This window comes from Nicotiana tomentosiformis, chromosome 7 (genome assembly GCF_000390325.3).
Source record: "Nicotiana tomentosiformis chromosome 7, ASM39032v3, whole genome shotgun sequence".
Classification (NCBI taxonomy): Eukaryota; Viridiplantae; Streptophyta; class Magnoliopsida; order Solanales; family Solanaceae; genus Nicotiana; species Nicotiana tomentosiformis.
This window is the reverse complement of record NC_090818.1, coordinates 12692146-12713446: the sequence shown is the minus strand read 5'-3', so window position 1 is coordinate 12713446 and position 21301 is coordinate 12692146. Positions and strand designations below refer to the sequence as shown.

The window sequence follows — 21301 nt, the reverse complement described above, 5'->3', positions numbered from 1 at the left end:
CCTCCATAACTAACTCTCCACTTTCTACGAATTCGCTTAAAAACCCTTCAAATTTCTCACATCTCGCATCTTCTCCTTCTCGTCACGCAGATAACACACACACACACACATATTTGCAGAGGATTAGTTAAGCACACAAGAGGAAAAATGGCAGCAACAGCAAAAGCAGCAGCAAAGCCAGGACGATCGACTTCGGCGTACAGCGAAGTCCAAAGCAACCGTCTCATTGTATCGCTTCCTCTTCCTTCCGTTCTCAAAAATCCATTTTCTGTCGTTGATGGCCCCCCTAGTTCTGCCGCTGGAAATCCAGGTTAATCTCTTCTCCTTTATTGCTAACTTGCATTATGTCCAATGAAATTACTGCTGTGCATATACATTGTGTTGAATGTTTTTGAATTGATGTTTGTTAAATGTATACCGTTGAATGTGCTATGAAATAGAAGCTAATTACTGGCAAAAGCTTAATGTATAACACTAGCATTATGTGTAACTGTAGGATCATGGAACACGAGACATATTGCGAGGAAAATGCGGTGCTTTACCAATAAATTTTCATAAATATATATAACTGTTAATAGATGCTTTATGGAACTTGGATTAGTTTATGATTTTCATACAAAGACCTGAATACATGATATAAACTTGATTTTAAATAGTTGGAATCTTGGATGATCTGAATTTGTTTGAAATAGAAAGATGTAAAAGGGAGATTATAAATACTTGTTGAGCTTTGGAATCCAAGGATGCAAAAGCTTCCTAGCTACAATGGAGAAAAGCCAGAAACTTCTGGAGGATCGACTAAGAAGGGAGGAAGAAGAAGAGCAGAGATGGATTACTCTCTAATTGAGGAAAATGAAACTCAAATTCATTATGATGCAATGTGTCTGTTATATACAAGAATTACTAAATAACTAACTAACCAACCGGAAAATGACAGCTAAGCTACAACTAACATTTAACTAATAACAGCTTGTTAGGATCGGGTTACCGGGTAGTGCGAAATTCAGCCAAACAATGTTATAATGACAATAACAAAGACAATGCAAGTTGATAATAACGGAAATTAAAAAGGATAAAGAAGACACAAATTTAACGTGGTTCGGTCAAGGTGACCTACGTCCACAAACGAAGATGAGCAATTTTACTGTACCAACAAAAGTACAAAAGAAAGTACAAAATTAGAGTAAATACTCTAATTAGTCCCAAATATCCCGAGAAGAATAACCTCACAAGATCACTCCAAAGAAAGGGTTCACACAATTATTTCCCAACATTCACTCTCTTACAAAATACTCTATAATGAAATAAAGGAGGAGAAAGAAAGACAAGAGTGAAAAGATCTTGAATTGATGTTTACAAATGAGGAGAAGCTCCTCTATTTATAGTAAGAAATCCTTGGCCTAATAGTGGATATTATGTAATGGCAAATGTCATGATCTACAAATTTTGTTATAGTGGATATTATGTCATGGCAAATGTCATTAAAATTTGGCCCCCACTTGAGAAGAAGCCAATTTAATGGCCATATTACACAGCTAATGCTACAAGAAATTAACAACTAACTGCCGCAGCTACAGTAGTAACTAACATTGGAATAAATATAGTCTCAATACCCCCTCAAGTTGGAGGTGAGGGAAGCACAACCAATTTGCCCATAACAGTAGCATGTTTGATCCCAGTGAGGGACTTTGTGAGGATGTCAGCTAGTTGATCACCAGTCCTTGTGATGAAGTGAGATGAGACCTTCTTGGAGCTTGGATCTCACAAAGTGGCAATCGACTTCAATATGCTTAGTCCGCTCATGGAACACAGGATTTCTAGCAATATGCTTAGACCTCCATTTCGTTTATTATGACACTCTATCCATTTTGATATGATACCAAATATTTCCACTATTCTAATTTAAAACTCATTAATCTTAACAAAGCTTTTTATGCTTAGCTTCACATTCAGTTTGACATCAATATTGCAGGTGAAATTGCAAAGCTTTTCCCAAATCTGTTTGGGCAGCCTTCCGTGTCGTTACTGCCAGGTCACACATCAGGAGCTGCATTGAATCATAATCTTAAAATCGGGGTTGTATTGTCTGGAGGACAGGCACCTGGTGGGCACAATGTCATCTCTGGAATTTTTGGTGAGTGCTTTTCCAATAATTTTTACTTTATGGTAATTATTTTTTGCTGTTCTGTACTAGCACATAACATAATGCGCGGATGTACCTCAGCAATTAGTTGATTCTTTTTCTTCCAGATTATTTGCAGGAGAAAACGAAAGGTAGCACACTCTATGGATTTAGGGGAGGTCCAGCAGGAATAATGAACTGTAAATATGTAGAGTTGACAGCGGATTTCGTTTATCCTTACAGAAATCAAGTAAGAAGTTTCTTCATCTTTAGGGTTGAAGTTCATAAATATGACTAAGAAACTTTCTCCTAAGGCAGCAGTCAGTTTCCTAGTGAAATTACATTAATTGAAATGATGTGGATGTTTCAATTTCCATCATCCAGTTAAGATATATGTGTCTGTTTGCACATATTCAGAATACTTTTCTTCAACAAAATGTGGATGTGGACTTCCATGGGACATTTTTTTTCTATTTAAAGCTTTTCGTAGCAATATGATGGCAACTTATTTAGCTTATGATTTGGGAACTTTTGCAACTTGATTAAGAAAAATAGCTGCCTTTGTTTATTGTTTTTTTCTTTTTGGTTTTCTGCCTAATTTGACTTCTGCAGAACATGTGTAATTGACAATTTTTTGACAGGGTGGTTTTGATATGATCGCTAGTGGTAGAGACAAGATAGAAACCGATGAACAGGTTATCTTTCTTTTGTTTTATATTCAAATAGGGACCATCAAATTCCACACTTTATCACTGATCTTTATTTGTTCTATGCAAACTACGTTTCATTTAGAACTTAATCTGTATATTAATTATTGTGTTTTTTCCCAGTTCAAACAAGCTGCAGAAACAGCTAAGAAACTTGACTTAGATGGGATAGTTGTGATTGGCGGAGATGATTCAAACACGAATGCTTGTCTTCTAGCTGAGAACTTCAGGTAAGTATTCTCATTTGACTGACTCATGGTATTCATCATTGGCATGCCTCTCATGGGAGTTTGTTTATTTGGTACAACTAAAGGGGTAAAGGCTTTAAAACTCGGGTTATTGGATGCCCAAAGACAATTGATGGTGATTTGAAATGCAAAGAAGTTCCTACTAGTTTCGGATTTGATACTGCTTGCAAGGTAATTGTTTTCCGCTTGTCTTAATGCCTAGCTCCATTTTACTTCACATTACTTCTATAAATAACATCTAGTTAACACTTCTCTCTTGACCTTTAATTTTTTTTTACTTCTAGCATGCGAGTAGAGGTGATAAGGATACCTTTTTGAAACAAAATAGTGTTTCAAAGAAGAATATTATGTGTCATCGTCTTATACTCAAACTGATATGGAAGTATTTCATTCAAATTGTTGTTGCATTCTTAGTTTTCTTAGTAATGAGTTACTATCACCACAAAGTTGATAACTTCGAACTTCACAATTACGGTGCAGATATATGCAGAAATGATTGGAAATGTCATGATAGATGCGCGTTCAACAGGAAAATACTATCACTGTAAGTACATAAGTTGCAGACGACTAGGACTACACTTCATATATTCCTAACTTTGAGAATATAGCACGTGTTTTCTTCTAAATGAAAATTTAATATTAACTCTCAATAACATTATTTGTGATCCTTTTCTTAAGCTATTTATGGTTTCTCTAGTTGTAAGGCTTATGGGTCGTGCTGCATCACACATCACATTGGAGTGTGCTCTACAGACGCATTCGAACATTACCATCATCGGTGAAGAGGTAATTTGTTTGCCAAGTCGTTGACATGGTTTTCATGCATGTATGCAACATATTCTACTTAATATGTGTCCAAAACCTAAAGAGAGAATTCAATCTTTTCCTAGATTGCATTACCAATCAGTTTTCTGAGAAGAACTGTTCTGTTGGATGAATCTATTATGAAAACTATGTTCTTTTCATGACGTAAATTCTTTCAAGAGGCTATCTGTAACTACATGCGAAGTTTATGGTATTACTTCTGGTAATAGAGTTATTTCAATGTCCTAGATTATTGTACATCCCACTCATATTTCAGTTACTTGTAAGTACCTATTCCACTGCCTCAATTATGAGGCACATATTTTTAACTTGCCTGAAGTTTGAATCTTCACTTTTCTCCTCTGACTTTGGAAAAGCTGCTCTCATAAGATGGACATAATATCAGCAAAAGGTGTTGGTCTTAATTAGTAGATGATAAACCTAGCTTCTAACGTTAATTCACATGATGCCTTTGGTCATTCTTTTCTTCTGTTAGTCTTTTTATTGTTTTCTTTTATCCATTTCCTTTGTTTCTGGGGAGGAACTTGGCGTTTTGCTGGCCCAGTAGAGTATATTTTCTCAAAGAACCAATGAAAGAAATTTGAAGTAATGGGAATCGGATTATTTTCTGAAGTTCAATTTAATTCAGTGAGTTTATCTAAATTTTTATACATACCATGTCTAAGGTAAATACCTTAACTTTACCACTTGTATTACTAGGAAGGGACTTCAATGCATGTCATCAAGATGATTTAGACAATTAAAATTTCATTTCCATGGTTTGTGAATATTATTTTATAATGAGGAACATGTTAAGTATGAAAGTTAGAATTATCCTTTTAGGAATTGTTTTGTGATTCCTCCCCAATATTTACAAAGGTTTCATTTTACTACAGGTCGCAGCTCAGAAGCAAACACTTAAAAGTGTTACAGATTATATCGTAGGAGTAATCTGCAAACGTGCAAAACTTGGCTATAATTATGGGGTTATACTAATACCCGAAGGCTTGATTGACTTCATCCCAGAGGTTTTAAGTTTCAACTGTAGAAATCAAGATTCCCACTCAATTTCTAATTTTTATAACTTCTGATCATGGTTACCTCCATTTCACTTAGTTCTCCTTTAAGCTTGTTCAGTCTTTTGCATCTGATTCAGTTGAGTCGTCTAATAGCATGAACAGAGAAGCAATACGTTGTTGTTAAGATTATGTCTCTTATTTGCAGGTGCAACAGTTGATTGCAGAGCTCAATGAAATACTGGCTAATGATGTTATTGATGAAGGTGGCAATTGGAAAAAGAAGCTCAGAAGCCAGTCTCATGAGCTCTTCGAATTCCTACCACAAGCAATTCAGGAGCAGTTACTTCTTGAAAGAGATCCACATGGAAATGTCCAGGTACTCTTCTTCTTTTCGATGGATGTTTAGCAAAATAGGGCAATTGCTCATTTAGTCAAGTCGACAAGAGTGAGTTGCTCTAGTGGTAAGCACCCTTCACTTCCAACTAAGAGGTTGTGAGTTCGAGTTACCCCAAGAGCAAGGTGGGGAGTTCTTGGAGTGAGGAAGCCGAGGGTCTATCGGAAACAGCCTCTCTACCCCACCCTCCACTTCCAACCAAAAGGTTGTGAGTTCGAGTCACCCCAAGAGCAAGGTGGGGAGTTCTTGGAGTGAGGAAGCTGAGGATCTATCGGAAACAGTCTCTCTACCCCAGGGTAGGGGTAAGGTCTGCGTACACACTACCCTCCCCAGACCCCCACTTCCAATCAAGAGGTTGTGAGTTCGAGTCACCCCAAGAGCAAGGTGGGGAGTTCTTGGAGTGAGGAAGCCGAGGGTCTATCGGAAACAGTCTCTCTACCCCAGGGTAGGGGTAAGGTCTGCGTACACACTACCCTCTCCAGACCCCACTAGTAGAATTATACTGGGTTGTTGTTGTTGTTGCTCATTTAGTCAAGTCATGCTATGTTCTTTTCCTTCTGGTACATTTTCTTTGCAATTTCTACAGGTTGCCAAAATAGAAACCGAGAAAATGCTTATTCAAATGGTGGAAGCTGAACTGGAGAACAAGAGGAAGGAAGGTTCTTATACCAAACATTTTAAAGGGCAGTCTCATTTTTTCGGGTAATTGATACCACTTCCATTTGACTTATGCAGTTCTGCTTTAGTAACCTATAATTTGTAGAGTACTTAGTACCTCAATTTCTTAAGTTTATCTTGATAGTAGTTGTTATTTTTCTGCGTTTGCTTTATAGTTATGAGGGCAGATGTGGTTTGCCTTCGAGTTTTGACTCCAACTATTGCTATGCATTGGGTTACGGGGCTGGAGCACTTCTTCATTCAGGAAAAACAGGCTTGATTTCCTCGGTCGGTGTTCCCATGTCTCCTTATTTCTAAGTATCTTGTATGTTATAGCATCAGGACCTTTGAACTTCAATTTATACTGAGACCCTTGTTCATATTTAGGTGGGAAATTTGGGAGCTCCAGTTGAAGACTGGACTGTAGGTGGAACAGCACTAACATCATTGATGGATGTGGAAAGGAGACATGGTATCAACCTCCTTCCTCTCTTGTTCTCTGTATATGGTGTATTCTCCCTTTTGATAGGAAAAGGTCTTAGCTTGATGAAGTTTTAAGCGCCTGGTTGTGCTGCTCAGACTCTTGCTCTTCTCTTAGGAGAGATTTAGCTGAATACCCTAGTACAAACTGGTTTGAATTTGTCTATTTTGAAGCATCTATTTAGTCATTTCAAGCATCGGTATACACATTTCTCACCTAAGGACAAGTGTCTTACTCTTCTATTTTATATTGCAACCATCACAAAAGATAAACGAATTACTAATAAAGAGCAACCAGATATTTCCTCAACTATAATTAAGTAAAAGTAAAAGTACCCAGTTTTACACAATATGAAAAGCTACACTTATTCAATTTGTATGCTTAAGATTATGAGTTTGAAGGATCAGAGACCCTTGCTTACATGATGAGATAGTAACCAATTTATATAGACAAGGCTGTGGAGTTTTGGAGCCACATATATCAAATTAATGGTATTTAGCTCGATGAAATGGTGAATCTCTCTGCAGGAGCAGATCTAGAATGTAGATTTAGTACGTAGTTCGAAGTTCTATCTGGATTGAAGAGAAAATGCCACGGCATCCACTGCTCAGTTGCAGCAATGGGTTGTTTAACTTTATATCGTAATAGATACACATACATAAACAAGTTCGTAGTGGAAACCAGTGGGTTCGGACTAACCTCTGTTTAGACCTGTCATGTTTTACGAGGGGAATAGGTTTTGGCTGAGATTCTATACTGCATTTGTGATGAAGTGATCAAACTTTTGCAGGTAAGTTCAAGCCTGTGATTAAGAAGGCAATGGTGGAATTAGATGGTAAAAGCTCCATTACCTACAAGCCATATGTTACCTGTTACTTATTTTAGTGGATCAATCATTTTTCCTGTAATTTTTGGGTGATTAAAGCTTCACAGTTGTATAAGCATTTGTCAATCCCCAGGTGCTCCTTTCAAAAAATTTGCTTCCTTGCGAGAAGAGTGGGCTCTAAAGAATCGATACTTTAGCCCTGGTATGTCATTACAATTGGTTCTAACCACTTCTTAAGTTTTCAATATTCATATCTGAAAGGGCATGTTTTAGCCACAACGTTGACATGATCTTCCACATACAAAGCATACTATTGATGACGTTAATGCGAAATTTTATGCCCATGTGTGATGCCTTATGTTATCTGGCACAATCTTTACTGAGTATAGTAGCCAATATACCCTCCTCTCTAATACCTGTACCTTACAAGTAACAGATTCACTGCAATGAACCATCATTGAGTACATCAAGTGAAAAACCATAAAGATAATATCTTCTCTGATTATCCTGTTGATACTTTTACTACTTTCTTGCATAATTAAAGTACATTAATCCCAGCAACGACTCTCCCTCGTTTACTCAATTTTGCTCAGATTGAATTTGTAAGTTCAGCATATGTGTTCCTTGATTGTGTTTAATTGTGATCCTTTTTGCTTGTTTATGTATTTGTGAGCAGGTCCACTTCAATTTGTCGGCCCAACATCAAATGAAATCAATCACACTTTAATGCTGGAGTTGGGAGCCAAAGCTTAAGTCATTCCCAAATCTGAGCTCGAGCTTTCTGTTCCTCGGATATCTTCATCAAAATACATTCATCCCATATAGGAGATGGACTCAAAATGGCAAACAAAATGCTTAATATCAGCACATGCTGATTATCTCCTGGGGAATTATTCTTATTTTCAAGGGGAGAAAAGTTACCACATTGTTCATCATTATCTTTTGAGCAAATTGTTTTAGTCCTGTTGTAGATTTATGGTCTCTATACTAGCAGCTAGCACATTTCTGAAGCTAAGGTTAAAAAGAGATAATCTTCTCTTTAGGTTAAATCCTTATTAATATTGCCATTGGAAATTTGTGTTCCCTGAAGAACCGGCAGCCGAAGTGTACACTACCAGCTTAAATTGCTACTAGTATTCTCTTCATTTCAAAAGAATAACACTAATTACTATTACTATCAAAGGAGTCAAACAGTCTTTCTTTATCGTTTTTTTTCCAAAAATTTGATAAGTAATTTCATCAAAAACTTGTGATATGCATTACTTTTTCATCAATGTTTGTTGATCCTCAAACTCATAAAGTGATGTGCACTACTTTCTAGTTTTTGCCGAAGACTTTGGTATAAACTGTTGGGTTTAAGCTTAGTTTAGCTTAAAATAGGGTGAATGAAAAATGAAGGAAAAAAAATAAAATTTGGATTTTTCCTCCTTTATAAAGGAATATTGTCTCATATTGGAGGAAGAAAGCTCATTTGTTGAGTATATATATGATTATATTTCTTCTAGCTCTTAAAGAGTTAGGAAGAAGGCAAGCATCACGCCGTCGCTCGCTCGCTCGGCTTCGACTTTGGAGTAATATGTTTAGAATATGGAATTATTCATCAAACAACGACATCTTACACTCCCCAATCCAATGGGGATTGTGGAAAGAAATAATCGATCATTAAAGGAGATGATGAACACTTTATTGATAAGTTCTGGTTTGCCACAGAACTTGTGGGGGGAACCATTCTTATGGCTAACCGGATACTAAACCGAGTACTCTATAGCAAAACGCAATCCATTCCATATGAAAAATGGAAAGGAAGGAAGCCCAACTTGAATTATTTTAAAACTTGGGGGTCTTTGGCAAAAGTACAAGTTCGTAAACCCAAAAGGGTAAAGATAGGACCGAAAACCGTTGATTGTGTTTACATAGGATATGCAACCAATAGTAAAGCATATAGATTTCTGGTTCATAATAATACGGTTATAGAATCAGATAATGCTGAATTCTTCGAAAATATATATCCGTATAAAAGGAATATGAGTCGATGGGTGAAAGATCTAAACAACCTCAAGAAGAAACGAAAGAAAGTACATCTAATAAGGAGGATCCAAGACGTAGTAAACGTCAAAGAACGTCTACTTCATTTGGACCAGATTTTGTAACTTTCTTATTGGAAAATGAGCCTCGTACATTTAAAGAAGCTACGTCTTCTTCGGAATCATTATTTTGGAAAGAGGCAGTCAATAGTGAAATAGAATCCATATTGAATAACCATACAAGGGAATTGATTGATCTTCCTCTTGAAAATAAACCGTTGGGGTTCTAAATGGATTTTTAGGAGGAAAATAAAAGATGATGGCACTATTGATAAATATAAGGCAAGACTTGTGGCCAAAGGGTAATACAACGAGAAGGTCTTGACTATTTTGATGCATACTCTCTAGTTATAAGAATTACGTCCATACGAACGTTTGTAGCATTAGTTGAAGTATATGGTCTTGAAATTCATCAAATGGACGTTACGACGGCATTTTTAAATGGATATTTGAAGGAAGAAATCTACATGGAACAACCTAAAGGGTTTGTGGTTCCAGATAAAGAAAAGAAGTTATGTAGACTTGTTAAGTCGCTTTACGGACTAAAACAAGCACCCAACAATGTCATGCTAAACTTGATCAAACAATGTTGTCAAATAATTTTAAGATAAATAAATGTGATAAATGTATGTACATTAAAAATGTTCCAAATCACATAGTCATTGCTTATTTATATGTGAATGATATGCTCGTGAGTAACGACATTGCCAACATAAATGCGACTAAGCGTATACTAACTAGCATGTTTGATATGAAAGACTTGGGAGTTCCCGATTTAATTCTGGGTATTAAGATCCATAAGACTCCTCAAGGTCTGGCATTGTCGCAAGCTCATTTCATTAAAACGGTACTTGAAAAATTCAAGCACTTAGATTTTAAAGTTGCAAAAACTCCAATTGGCGTGAATCTTGCACTAGCAAAGAACAAAGGCCAAATCATATCATAATTGAATTATGCTCATGTGTTAGGGATGTTTAATGTATATCATGAATTCTACATGACCAAATATATCTTGTGTTATAAGTAAATTGAGTCGATACACGATTAATATAGGTCAATCTCATTGGATGGAAATGAAACGAGTTTTGGAATATTTAAAAAATACTCAGGACTTTGCTTTGCACTACAGTAAATATCCTGCGGTGATTGAGGGATATTGTGATACAAATTGGATTACCGATTCAACTTATTCTAAGTCCACAAGTGGATATGTATTCACTATTGGTGGAGGAGAGGTATTTTGGAAGTAGTCCAAACAAACTTGTATTGCCCGCTCTACAATGGAGGCCGAGTTTATAGCCTTAGATAAAGCTAGTGAAGAGGCTGAATGGCTCCGAAATATTTTGAAAGATATTCCATTTTGGCCCAAACCGTTGGCACCAATATGCACACATTGCGATAGTCAAACGGCAATTGGAAGGGCTAGGAGTGTTATGTATAACGATAAATCTCGTCATACAGAACGAAGACATAAAATCGTTAGGCAACTACCCTCTAGGGAGATTATCACAATTGACTACATAAAGTCAAGCGATAATATGTCAGATCCGCTTACAAAAGGTCTAACTAGAGATCATCGAGGGGAATGGGACTATGGCCTAGGACAAATTATTGTGGAGGTAACTCTACTAGAAGAGTGAAGATCTCAAGATCTAGGTTCAAGGAGATCAAATAAAGTCATTAATGACGGTTCAACATTGTCAACTAAAATTTTGGTCAATTCTCGTGATGAGACAATGTTCAGTACTAAGGATAAAGTATTAAGGATTTTTAATAATTTTTAAATTTGAAACGGTTTATATCAAAGAGTGTATCTACGGGATGACACATTTAGGAATCACCTATATAAGTGTGAAGTGTTAGCCGCTTCAAGGAGAATTTTACAAGGCCAGTTCTCTAATGAAATCATGCGGTGTTAATGGCTGAAACGAACACAATAATGAGAAACAAAGACGGTTAAGGGTTGATTGTGTGACTTATGGTTGTCTAGGTATACACCAAAGTTTGACGGTTCAAAGATATCACATCTACCGATTGACCGAGTATATCCGACATAAGTTCACTACAAAAAGTTCAAAGGAAAACCTACTTATCTAGATACGATTAATCCTTACTTGTGAATCACACAGTTTTCATGCATATTTTCGTGATATAGCCATTCCCCATTCATGTAGGGGATTGTTGGGACTTGGGTTTAAGCTTGGTTTAGCTTAAAATATGGTGAATGGAAAATTGAGGGGAAAATGAAATTTGGATTTTCCCTCATTTACAAAGGAACATTGTCCCATATTGGAGGATGAAAGCTCATTTGTTGAGTATATATATGATTACACTTCTTCTAACTCTTAAAGAGTTGAGAATGAGGCAAGCCTCGCGTCGTCATCATTGCTCGGCTCGGCTCGGCTTTGGTTTCGGATTTCGATTCGGATTTGGTTCACTAAAGATTTGATTGATTAATTTTTTGGGCCAAATTTATTTGTTAAATATTAATATTTAATCCAAATCGACCATTTTGTAACGGTAATTTAAAGTTTCCCTCTGATTTTATTTTACCATTTTATTTTGCGTAAATAATCATTTATATAATAGCCGTTTTACGTGAACGGTTATCTTGAAGAGTTGTACCTATTCATTTTAACCCAAGGCCATTCTCTCAGATTTTTCTTACGAAAATTCTAAATTTTTCTCTTCCTTTCTGCATTATTTTCTTACAAAAACAAACAACGTAAGTGTGATTGCTGCCGCCATTTGTGTTCGTTGAAACACTGGGGTTTGAAGTACTACCACATTAGAGTGTAATCCATTCTATCATGGGAGAAAATAATCCATAACCTCGAGTACTAGGAGGGGATTAAGTTCCTTAAGGAACTTCTAATCCATAACCTCGAGTACTAGGAGGGGATTAATTTCTACTTCTTCTACATTTTTGTTTTTTCGTTGTTTTTCTTCTCCATAATTAATTTACAAATATAGTATACTAACAAGCTTAAGGAAATTAATTTATATTCTATACTTGTATTCTATATACTGTTCTGGAGATTAAAATTTGTGCGATTTTCTACTCCCAGTTTTGGAGATTAAAGTCTTCGTGGTTTTCTACTCCATTCTTATATCTTAATGTATATTATGTTTTGTCTTATTATCTATTTTTTGAGACTAAAATCCTAGCGATTTTCTACTCTATTGGTAATTAAAATCTACGTGATTTTCTACTCCAGTTTTATTCGGTTTGAAGATATAAAAACTTCACTGTATATTAAACATTTATTTGCGTCATTTTTTTTTTTTACAGAAATGACGACTGAGAACGGAAATCAGTCTGTTCCTATGGTGACTGTCAATGCATCGACAAGCCGAACAACACCGGCATTGGCACTGGCAGAAAAGCCCGGAAAATTTTCAGGGATTGATTTCAAGCGGTGGCAGTAGAAGGTGTTCTTCTATTTGACAAATTGAAGTCTACAGAAGTTCATTAGGGAGGATGTTCCTGTTCTGCCCGAAGAAACTCCAGAAAATGAACGTTTCCTCGTGACTGAGGCGTGGAAATATTCTGATTTTTTATGCAAGAATTATATTCGTAGCGGACTGAAGGACGATATGTATAAAGTCTATAGTAATATGGAGACGTCAAAAGAACTGTGGGTTACGCTTGAAAAGAAATACAAAACTGAGGATGTCGGGTTGAAGAAATTTGTTGCCGCAAAAATTCTGGACTACAAAATGGTAGATAGCAAGTCTATTATTACCCAAGTCTAGGAATTGCAAATTATTATTCATGATCTCCTTGTTGAAGGTATAAGTCGAATTAATACTTTTGTTAAAAGTATTAATTATATTATTATTACTAATATAATTTTCATTTAAGATCTTGTCATCAATGAAGCATTCCAAGTCACAGCGATGATTGAGAAGTTGTCTCATTTGTGGAAGTACTTCAAAAATTACTTGAAACACAAATGCAAGGAGATATCACTCGAAGATCTCATCGTTTGGTTGAGGATTGAAGAGGACAAAAAGTTGTTGAAAAGAAAGGACGTGGAAACTCAATAATAATGGGAGCAAACATTGTTGAGGATGCTCCAAAAAATAATTAAAAGAGAAAGAAGCCTCGTGGACCAAAAAGTAACCCAAGCAAGAAGCGGTTCAAAGAAAATTGCAATAACTGCGGGAAAGCTGGACACAAATCTGCAGATTATCGTGCTCCAAAGAAAGACAAGAAGAAGGTTCAAGCAAACATGGTTGAAAAGTATGAGGATATTGATGACTTGTGTGCTATGCTTTCTGAATACAACCTGTTGGGAAATCCCAAGGAATGTTAAATTGATTCTGGAGCCACTCGCCATATTTGTGTTGTTAGAGAAGCGTTTGCTACATATGCTCCCGTTGGACCCGAAGAGACGCTTTCTATAGGAAATTCTGCAACGGTCAAGATTGAAGGATGTTGGCAAGATATTTTATGAAAATGACTTCTGGCAAGGTGGTGACTCTGAACAACGTCCTTTATGTTCCTGGAATTAGGAAGAACTTAGTCTCTACTGCACTTCTCATCAAGATTGGGTTTAAGTGCATGTTTGTATCTAATAAGGTTATAATAAGTAATAACGAAATGTTTGTAGGAAAAAGTTACCTCACTGAGGGCCTTTTCAAACTGAATGTAATGATTATTGAGAATAATAAAATTTCAGCTTCTTCTTACTTACTTGAGTCAAATGATTTATGGTATAGACATTTGGAATATGTCAATTATAAAACCTTGTAAAAAATAATTAATTTGGAAGTATTGCCTAAGTTTGAATGCGATCAATCAATATGTCAAATATGTGTGGAATCTAAGTATGTTAAACATCCATATAAATCCGTTGAAAGGAATTCAAATTCTTTAGACTTAATTCACACAGATATTTGCGACATGAAGTCAATACCATCTCGTGGTAGAAAGAAGTTTCATAACTTTTATAGGCGATTGCATATGTTTGCTATGTTTACTTACTTAGTAGTAAAGATGAAGCAATAAATGCATTCAAGCAACCAAAAAAAGAAGTTGAAAAAAGAAGCGATAGGGGTGGTACAAATTTCCTTTTGAAGAAATATGTTTAGAATATGAAATTATTCATCAAACAACGGCCTCTTACACGCCCCAATCCAATGGGATTGCGAAAAGAAAGAATCGATCATTAAATGAGATAATGAACGCTTTGTTGATAAGTTCTGGTTTGCCACAGAACTTATGGGGGGAAGCCATTCTTACGGCTAACCGGGTACTAAATCAAGTACCCCATCGCAAAACGCAATCCATTCCATCTGAAAAATATAAATGAAGGAAGCCCAACGTAAATTATTTTAAAGTGCGGGGGTGTTTGGAAAAAGTGAAAGTTCATAAATCCAAAAGGGTAAAGATAGGATCGAAAATCGTTGATTGTGTTTTCATAGGATATGCATCCAATAGTAAAGCATATCAATTTCTGGTTCATAAATCAGAAAATCCCGGCATTCATAATAATACGGTTATAAAATCAGATGATGCTGAATTCTTTAAAAATATATATCCGTATAAAAAGGAATGTGAGTAGATGAGTGAAAGATCTAAACGACCTCGGGAAGAAACAAAAGAAAGTGCATCTAATCAGGAGGATCAGAGACGTAGTAAACGTCAAAGAACGTCTACTTTATTTGGACCAGATTTTATGACTTTCTTATTGGAAAATGATCCTTGTACATTTAATGAAGCTATGCCTTCTACAGAATCATTATTTTGGAAAGAGGCAGTCAATAGTGAAATAGAATCCATATTGAACAACCATATATGGGAATTGGTTGATCTTCCTTCTGGAAATAAACTGTTGGATTCTAAATGGATTTTTAAGAGGAAAATGAAAGACGATGGCACTATTGATAAATATAAGGCAATACTTGTGATCAAAGGGTATAAACAACGAGAAGGTCTTGACTATTTTGATACATACTCTCCAATTATAAGAATTACGTCCATAGAAGCGTTAGTAGCATTAGTTGCGGTATATGGTCTTGAAATTCATCAAATGCACGTTAAGACGACATTCTTAAATGGAGATTCGGAGGAAGAAATCTACATGGAACAACCTGAAGGGTTTGTGATTTCAGGTAAAGAAAAGAAGGTATGTAGACTTGTTAAGTCGCTTTACGGACTAAAACAAGCATTCAAACAATGGCATGCGAAATTTGACCAAACAATGTTGTCAAATGGTTTTAAGATAAATGAATGTGATAAATGCGTGTACATTAAAAATGTTTCAAATCACATAGTCATTGTTTGCTTATATATGGATGATATGCTGATAATGAGTAATGGCATTGCCAACATAAATGCGCCTAAGCGTATGCTAACTAGCAAATTTGATAAGAAAGACTTGAGAGTTGCCGATTTAATTCTGGGTATTAAGATCCATAAGACTTATCAAGGTCTAGCATTGTCGCAATCTCATTACATTGAAACAATATTTGAAAAATTCAAGCACTTAGATTTTAAAGTTGCAAAAACTCCAATTGACGTGAATCTTGCACTAGCAAAGAACAAAGGCCAAAGCATATCACAATTGGATTATGCTCGTGTGTTGGGATATTTAATGTATATCATAAATTGTACACGACCAGATATAGCTTGTGTTATGAGTAAATTGATTCGATACATGAGTAATCCAGGTCAATCTTATTTGATGGCAATGGAACAAGTTTTGGGATATTTAAAACAAACTCAGGACTTTGCTTTGCACTACAGTAAATATCATGCGGTGATTGAGGGATACTGTGATACAAATGGGATCACCGGTTCAAATTATTCTAAGTCCATAAGTGGATATGTATTCACTATTGGTGGAGGAGCAGTATCTTGGAAGTCGTCCAAACAAACTTGTAATGCCCGCTCTACAATGGAGACTGAGTTCATAGCCTTAGATAAAGCCGGTGAAGAAGCTGAATGGCTCCAAAATATTTTGAAAGATATTCCATTTTGGCCCAAACTGTTGGCACCAATATGCATACATTGCGATAGTCAAGCGACAATTGGAAGGGATGGGAGTGTTATGTATAATGGTAAATCTCGTCATATACGATGAAGACATAAAACAATTAGGCAGCTACTCTATAGGGGGATTATCACAATTGACTACGTAAAGTCAAGCGATAATATGTCGGATCCGCTTACAAAAGGCCTAACTAGAAAGGTAGTTGAAAGATCATCGAGGGAATGGAACTATGGCTGAGGACAAGTCATTGTGGCGGTAACTCTACCTAGAAGACTAAAGATCCCAAGATCTAGGTTCAAGGAGATCAAACAAAGTCATTAATGACGGTTCAACATTGTCAACTAAATATTTAGTCCATTCTCGTGATGAGACAATGTTCAGTACCAAGGATAAAACATTAAGGCTTTTTAATGGTTTCTAAATTTGATACGGGGTATATTAAAGAGTATATCTACGGGATGACACGTTTAGGAATCTCCTATGTAAGTGTGAAGTGTTAGCCGCTTCAAGGAGAATTTTGCAAGGCCAGTTCTCTAATGAAACCAAGCAGTGTTCATGGCTGAAATGAACATAACAATGAGAACCAAAGACGGTTAAGAGTTGATTGTGTGACTTATGGTTGTCTAGGTATACACCAAAGTTCGACGGTTCAAAGATATCAAATCTACCTATTGACCGAGTATATTCGACATAAGTTCACTACAGAAAGTTCAAAGGAAAACCTACTTATCAAGATGCGATTAATCCTTGCTGGCGAATCACGCAGTTTTCATGCATATTTTCATGATATAGCCATTCCCCATTCATGTGGGGCATTATTGTGTTTAAGCTTGGTTTAGCTTAAAATAGGGTGAATGAAAAATGGAAGAAAAAATAAAATTTGAATTTTTCCTCCTTTACAAAGGAACATTGTCCCATAATGGAGGAGAAAAGCTCATTTGTTGAGTATATATATATGATTACACTTCTTCTAGCTCTTAAAGAGTTGAGAAGAAGGCAAGCCTTACGCTGTCGTTGTCGCTCGCTCGGCTCGGCTTCGGCTTCGGATTTGGTCAAATGATCTAATTCATTGATTGGACCAAATTTATTTGTTAAATATTAATATTTAATCCAAATCGACCGTTTTTGTAATGGTAATTTAAAGTTTCTCTCTGATTTTATTTTCCCGTTTTATTTTGCGTAAATAATCATTTACGTAATAGCCACTTTACATGAACGATCATCTTGAAGAGCTACACCTCTTAATTTAAACCCAACTTGTTGGCTATAAATAGCAGGCCATTACCTCATATTTTTCTTACGAAAATTTTGAATTCTCCTCTTCCTTTCTGCATTATTTTCGTACAAAAACAAATAACGTAAGTGTGATTGCTGCTTCCATTTGTGTTCGTTGAAACACTGGGGTTTGAAGTACCACTATACTAGTGTGTAATCCGTTCTATCATGGGAGAAAATAATCCATAACCTCGGGTACTAGGAGGGGATTAAGTTCCTTAAGGAAACACTATGAATTTAGTGGGCTCAGATTAATTTCTACTTCTTCTACATTTCTGTTTTTTCGTTATTTTTCTTCTCCAGAATTTTTTTACAAATATAGTATACTAACAAAACTCCATATATACTTGCAAATATCTTCAAGAAATAGTCAAATATTAATAGAGGTCTCCGTACTAATTTTTATGATCACTTATAAATTTATATTGAATGTTATGCCGACCTGTGATGAGAGGAAATGATTAGATATTTTAACCCTAGTAATTTTGGATTCTGTACTTTTTTAAAAAAATTATTATTAAAAATGAGTATTTAATATGAAATGGGAGGAAATGTTACGTAGGCAACATGAAGGAAGATATATATAATTCACCTATAAAAATAATTTTTAAAATAATAAACTAATCTCTTACCGTACAAATTCATATAATCATGAAATTTGGGGATTTAATTTCCTTTTTTCTAGAAGGAGCGTATAGTAGTCACTTTGGAGATTTATTATTAAGGAAAGAAAAATGAAGGGAAGTTTGATACAGATTTCCAGAAGAGTAATAAGACTTCCAAACATTCTAAATGGGCGATTGTATTTCTCTCATCCTTCAGCTTCTTCCCAACCTCCCAATAACAAGCTCTTCGTCGCTGGTATGATTAATCCTCTTTACTCAAATAACCTATAACTTCAACTTGTTTACAGCTCATGTTGTTATTTAATGGGTATATTATATCAGTTTTATCATATTGTAAATTACTTATACAGGTTTGTCATGGTCTGTGGATGAGAAGTCGCTCAACGATGCATTCTCTTCTTTCGGGCAAGTAACAGAAGGTAATATAAGTAGCGTATGATTGGTAGTATATATATGTTGTAGTTTACCTTTTTGATAAAATGCCCCAATGGTTTAACTCTTTATGAAATGTAACTGCCTTGTGAAATTCTATGCTTAGTACTTTACATGAAGATAAATTCATATGAAACTAATTGGTCATTTGGTTGAGGGAGATTGAGGGTCAAATTATGCGTGTAAAAGATTTTAACATCAACCCAAAATTCTAGCACACCCTTTGCCGGTGGGTTATGCAAGATTGTTCAAAGTCTAATTTTTTTTATCAATAACAAGTACTACTAATATTTTACCTTATACACATTTTATCCTATATACAATATAATTTTTCGGCGAAGGGTGCGCATAGCTTCGCCCCTGGCTACAGGTGGCACAGTTTAAGAACTATTTTTTGGTAAGGTAATCTGTACCTGTAGGACTTAATGGCTTTTGTTTCTTTTAATAGACAAGCAGCAAGTGTCTTTATTATTGAGGGCATGAATTGAAGGACAGAAGGAGCTAGGTACCACCAATGTGTAGAAAGCTGTGGACCAGCGGTCAGCTCATAAAAAAATTAAGCTCATGGTATAATTCGATGAAGCTTAAAAAATTGTTAAGAAATCATCATACTAATAAAAGATGAGAGATAGCGGTGAATGTGAACAGACTATACCTGAAAGGTTCACAGCGAGAAAGTCTTCTGCACGCAACGCATGAATATGAGGTGGCACTAAAATTAAGACTCTAGAGAGCCCAGCCAACTACAAAAGTAGTGGAGTAGCAAATGGTTTATGGTTTTCACATCCTTCAAACAAGCATGAGGCTGCAATTGACAAGAAATTTTGTTTGTCTTCTACTAATTATCCTTTCTTGATTAACCTTTTCGTATTGCCTCTCTACTTCCCCAGGGTAGGGGTAAGGTCTGCGTACACATTACCTTCCCCAAACCCAACTTGTGAGATTCCACTGGGTTGTTGTTGTTGTTGTTGTGTTGCCTCTGGAACACAGTTGTTAGAAATTATTCAATTGGAACTCACTCTTTGGTGAGTAGAAACTCACACCCCAGAGCCCATTTCGTGATGATGCTCCTGACAAACTTTCTCTGCCTTTACTCGACTAGGGAAAAAATTGACTAGCTCATCAATCAATCAAATCTTTTTTCTAAAGTAGGTAATCACCCCCGATTCTGCTTCACTCAAAGCATAAACTGTAAGAATTAGCTTTTAGAACACACTCCCCTGGGATGAAGGAGGTTTATTGCAGAGTTCTTAATGGTTAAGTATCAGATTATTTAACATAGCAGCCACTCGAGTCTCTTCAACAATCAGACAGTAACATTGAATTGCATGATATTACTGATTGTCAAGATCCTTTTTCTTGTTTCCTTTTGTTTGAACATACATGCACATTCCCACGTATTTCTGAGCTGAACTTAAATTGCTTGAATATCTGCGTTTTCATGTGTCTAGTAAGAATAATGTATGATAAAGAAACTGGCCGATCAAGAGGCTTTGGGTTTGTTCACTTTTCAAAAGACGACGAGGCCAGCTGTGCAAAAGATGCCATGGACGGAAAGGTGAGCTGACGACTATATACTGTGATATTTCAGCCTCGTCAGAATGGCATGGAACTTCCATTTGATGTTATTTTTTCTTTCAGGCATTTCTAGGTCGCCCCTTGAGGGTAAGCTTTGCCCTTGAAAAGGTTCGTGGTGCACCTGTCGTTGTCCCTCGACTAACAGGCATTGGAAATGGCGAGATAAATAAGACTCGTTGAATTCTGTTTTTTGGAAGTGTCCTGGCATTGAAGAGTGGGTTTCTGCTGCATTTTTATAGTTAAGTGAATATACCATTTGTTACTGGATCAATGTACTTGAGTAATTCTATGGACACTTAACCAAAGGCGCTTATTGTATTCAAAAGCTACTAGGAAATGAAGCAAGTGCTGAGGTAGTTTGTGTTGAAATTCATGTGTTAATTTGAGTTATACTTGTTATACATCCCTAAGATACAATGAGAAAATCTTATGATGCAACCAGGAAATTGTTACCGATTTGTAGCTTTTCTTCTTTTGGTCATTTTGTCGTCTGACAGTGCTAAGATCTTATTATAAATTCTTTAGATACTAATTAGTTGACATAATTTCCTTATTTGTCTGGTAAAGCGGCCATTTGGATTAATCATACTATTTTTATTTAGGTTAAACAGGCTGAAGCTGCACTGCTTTCTATTTGATTGTCAAAAACAATTCGGTGGATAGCTTAATCTGATGGCCAATAGGTCACTTTGGAGCAAAACATTGGAATACAAAATAGTAATTGAGGGTGCCAAATTATGTTTCGCTTTTGTAAAGAGCAGGAGCTTCTGAAATTACAATCTGAATTAAAACTTAAATTAAGCTGCTTACTCATTCAATATTTTAATTAATTAAACATACCATCTTGCATTGCATTCCTAGACTATTTTACTACAACAAACGACCTATCCAGTAATATCGGGTCTGGAAAGATAGTGTGTACGCAGACCTTACACTTACCTAAATATTAAAACTTGACACCATATTATTTGAAACTTTATTATCTAAAACATTCATGCACATTAATTTGCAAAAGTAAAATAAATTAATTGACTTAACTATGCATCC

General features: G+C 35.8%; 2 protein-coding genes across 2 annotated transcripts; both read left to right on the top strand.

Moving 5' to 3' along the window:
- LOC104112542 (pyrophosphate--fructose 6-phosphate 1-phosphotransferase subunit beta-like) lies at positions 1-8462 on the top strand. The gene is made up of 16 exons (XM_009622492.4): positions 1-310; positions 1973-2134; positions 2251-2372; positions 2764-2817; positions 2953-3059; positions 3143-3248; positions 3558-3621; positions 3775-3863; positions 4778-4909; positions 5106-5276; positions 5881-5996; positions 6128-6239; positions 6339-6423; positions 7223-7267; positions 7392-7460; positions 7935-8462. Exons 1-16 carry the CDS (start codon positions 148-150, stop codon positions 8009-8011), a joined length of 1674 nt encoding a protein of 557 aa, XP_009620787.1. The 5' UTR covers positions 1-147; the 3' UTR covers positions 8012-8462.
- Positions 8463-18266: 9804 nt separating this feature from the next.
- Positions 18267-20712, top strand: LOC104112543 (glycine-rich RNA-binding protein 4, mitochondrial). Its single transcript, XM_009622494.4, has 4 exons — positions 18267-18479; positions 18595-18663; positions 20128-20234; positions 20318-20712. Exons 1-4 carry the CDS (start codon positions 18353-18355, stop codon positions 20432-20434), a joined length of 420 nt encoding a protein of 139 aa, XP_009620789.1. The 5' UTR covers positions 18267-18352; the 3' UTR covers positions 20435-20712.
- The last annotated feature ends 589 nt before the right edge of the window (positions 20713-21301 follow it).

What these genes read in the sequence shown, in the direction of transcription:
- LOC104112542 (XM_009622492.4), top strand. Translation starts at nt 148, where the DNA reads ATGGCAGCAACAGCAAAAGCAGCAGCAAAGCCAGGACGATCGACTTCG. An exon ending in TTTATCCTTACAGAAATCAA is followed by an intron (nt 2,373 to 2,763) that starts GTAAGAAGTTTC and finishes ATTTTTTGACAG; the next exon opens with GGTGGTTTTGATATGATCGC. An exon ending in GGCAATGGTGGAATTAGATG is followed by an intron (nt 7,268 to 7,391) that starts GTAAAAGCTCCA and finishes GTCAATCCCCAG; the next exon opens with GTGCTCCTTTCAAAAAATTT.
- LOC104112543 (XM_009622494.4), top strand. Translation starts at nt 18,353, where the DNA reads ATGAAGGGAAGTTTGATACAGATTTCCAGAAGAGTAATAAGACTTCCA. An exon ending in TAACAAGCTCTTCGTCGCTG is followed by an intron (nt 18,480 to 18,594) that starts GTATGATTAATC and finishes TTACTTATACAG; the next exon opens with GTTTGTCATGGTCTGTGGAT. An exon ending in TTTCGGGCAAGTAACAGAAG is followed by an intron (nt 18,664 to 20,127) that starts GTAATATAAGTA and finishes TCATGTGTCTAG; the next exon opens with TAAGAATAATGTATGATAAA.